This window comes from Cariama cristata, unplaced genomic scaffold, assembly GCF_000690535.1.
Source record: "Cariama cristata isolate BGI_N322 unplaced genomic scaffold, ASM69053v1 scaffold22253, whole genome shotgun sequence".
NCBI classification, from domain to species: Eukaryota; Metazoa; Chordata; class Aves; order Cariamiformes; family Cariamidae; genus Cariama; species Cariama cristata.
Window position 1 is genome coordinate 1,015 of NW_009606923.1, and position 2,803 is coordinate 3,817.

At 60.4% G+C, this 2,803-nt stretch overlaps 1 protein-coding gene across 1 annotated transcript in view; it reads right to left on the reverse strand.

The window, feature by feature from the left end:
- Positions 1–577: 577 nt before the first annotated feature.
- LOC104158803 (low-density lipoprotein receptor-related protein 1-like) overlaps positions 578–2,803 on the reverse strand; it is a gene marked incomplete at its 5' end in the record, with an annotated part of 3,736 nt that continues 1,510 nt past the window's right edge. The window contains 3 exons of the mRNA XM_009696551.1: positions 578–684; positions 1,936–2,307; positions 2,585–2,709. Of these exons, the coding sequence (XP_009694853.1) occupies positions 578–684; positions 1,936–2,307; positions 2,585–2,709 (604 nt within the window). The remainder of the gene's footprint in view (positions 685–1,935; positions 2,308–2,584; positions 2,710–2,803) is intronic.

A 2,803-nucleotide genomic window follows, 5' to 3' on the forward strand; every position in this document is an offset into this window, starting at 1 on the left:
TATGTCCTGGTCAATGATGATGAGGACGTTGGCACCAGACAGGGTGGCACGCATGATGCTGGGGTGCTGCTCATTCCAGTTGGTCCAGAACATCAGGCTGGGAGGGGAGAGACATGTGATGCCTTTGCAGCCCCAGCTCTCTACACGTTGGCTCAGCCCACCCCTCCGCTGCTGGGGGGCGTCCAGGGACTTTGGGATAGATGGGACACTGTCCCCGCACAAAAAGGGGTGGGAGGTGGATGAATGAGGCCACTGCAGCCAGCTGGGAAACACGGTACCCCATGGTACCAGCTGGCCAGAGAAGGGGATGGAAGGGGGCTTCTGTCTTTGCTTTGGGGTGCTGAAGGACATGGGGGGGGGCCACAGGGCCTTTCCTCTCTGGGGTCCAATACTTTCTGTGTTGGGAACCAGTGCTTCCTCCCCAGTGGAGGGGTGTCCGCCTGGACGCTGGCCCTGGGACCACGTGGACCCCCAGGGTGGGCTGGCTGGACGACCGATGGCCACTCACTTCTGACACTCATCCAGCACGAAGGCCCGGGGGTGATCGTCCCCCGACATGGTGATCACCGTCTCCCTCTCAAAAGCCCCCAGGCGGCTCTGGTCCACGGTGTGGCGGGTGATGGTGGAGGTAGTACAGCGTGTCCCAGCCGCGGTGGTACGCCAGCCCCTCCACCGAGCCCACATCTGCAGCAGGGGAGGACAGGCAAGGGTCACGTCCAGCCCGTGCTCCTGCGAGGCTGCCCAGCTCACTCCACGCAGTGCTGACTGCGACACTTGGACACAACTTCTTCGGCAGCCTGAAGTTATTGCTTTTAATTCCACCCCCAAAAAATCCCTCAGAGGCTCTGGCTGCTTGCTAACAGGGGGCCGAAGTGGCCGCACCTGAGGGGACCCAGCAGGGCTGGGCTGGTGCCTGTGCTAAGGTGGGAGCTGAGACCCCCGGAGACTTTCGGAGCCCCCTGGGCAGACCTCTGCTACCGACCAGGTGACAACACTTCCCTGCAGCAAGGCTGAGCGATGTTCACCTACGATGAAACGAGGACCTGAACCTGCCTTTCAGGCTCGTGCTCCGGTCATCTCCCCTGCGCTGGCCGTGCCTTGCTCTGGGACCCCCCGGCCCTCCAGCACTGGCGCTGGGAAGGGAAGGGTCTCCCTCTGCCAGGAGAGAGCTGAGGCCCAAAGGCAAAAAGTGACAAGACGACGGACTCGTGGCTGACCAGGGAGACCTTCCCTCCAGCTCCCAAGCCACGAACTTGGACTGTACACCCGTCCGTCCTCCCTCGTTAATGATCAGCAAAAGGTTTAATGAACCGGCTGTGAGAGATGGGCCCTGCTCTGCCGATCTCAGCGATCACAGCTATCCCAAGTGCCAAATGGAAGTACACTCATTAGCAAGCACATCTATAGCCCTTGCTGGAGGGGCTCCCTAGCGACGCAGAGCAACAGACGTGGTCTTTTCAACGGCTGCAGGAGCCAATAAAACCAACCAAGTGCAAATCAAGGGCTGGAGGTGAAGACAGGGCCAGGCGTGGCAAGGTTTCCTCAGGCTCAACGGGTCTGTCTCGGAAGTCAAGTGCAAACACAGAGCAGGTCCCAAGTTTGCTGCAGTGCCTTGTTTCTAGAGCAATGCACACCCGCGTGCACGCCTGAGCCTCGTGATACGCTCTCCTTGCCAGAACAAGCTCTGCAGACTGCTCCTGACACTTGCGTCCTCTAGCACAGGCTGCTGCCTCTTCCAGAGGCGCCGGTAGAAAGCTAAAAGCTGAACCCCTAAGAGCTGCCACTCAAAACGCCTCTCGAAAACACCGTGTTAACGGAGAAGAGGAAAAAAAGCCCTTGGGCGAGGAAGGAGGGAGCTCAGAAGAGGTGGCGGGGGAGAACAGAAAAGAGAGGTTTCAGGGCAGATGCATGCAGGGGGAGCCCGGTGACACTCACTCTCCACGATGGTCTTGCGCCCTGTGCCATCGTCGTTGATCTGCTGGATGTTGCCGAAGTGGATGTCGCTGTAGAATATGCGGTTGCTGCCCTTAGAGCCGTAGCGGTAGTCGAAGGCCAGGGCAATGACGTTCTTCATGTGCTCCGCATCCTCGAAGGGCTTGATGGGCGCATTGAGGTTGTTCTCGTCCGACAGGTGGATGCTCTTGAGGATGGTGCGCTCCGAATACAGCAGGTAGCCGTCGTAGTCCCGGCAGCTCACCCCATCCTCGGACAGCATGCCGTGGGCGCAGGCACACGTCCTCTGCCCGTTGCCCCGGAACAAGCAGAGCTGCTGGCAGCCCCCGTTGCTCTGGGCACAGATGTTGGTGCCTAGGGAGGAAAGGGGAGGGATTGTTCAAGGGACCGGGCAGGCTCTGTGTAGGAGGATGCTCCCACACGGCCACTTTTCACCTCTCTCCGCTCCCAGAGGAAGTGGGTGAAGAAATGGGCTCAGCCCACAGCGCGACACGGTTCTTTGATGAGGACACAGTGGTCCATTTGTTTCCATCCCCCTCCCTGCATCTGCTTGCTGTGGGAGCCCAGCCCGGGCTGCCATCGGCGCTCGGCAGCACCGCACCAGGGGCTGACACCCCGCTCCTGGACGCACCCTTCTGCCTGGCCCGGTTGAAGACTTTGATGTCCTTGAGCTGCACGCCGATCCCTGTCCGCAGGGACACTGACTCGGTGGCGTTGTCCTTGTTGCCTCTTTTGATGGAACCATTCGCATGAGTCCTAAGAAAGGACAGAGTCACTGAGCAACTGATGCGGGGCCCACCCCAGCAGCACCCCGCGGCACCCCAGCTCCACCGTCTTCCCCGCAGCACCC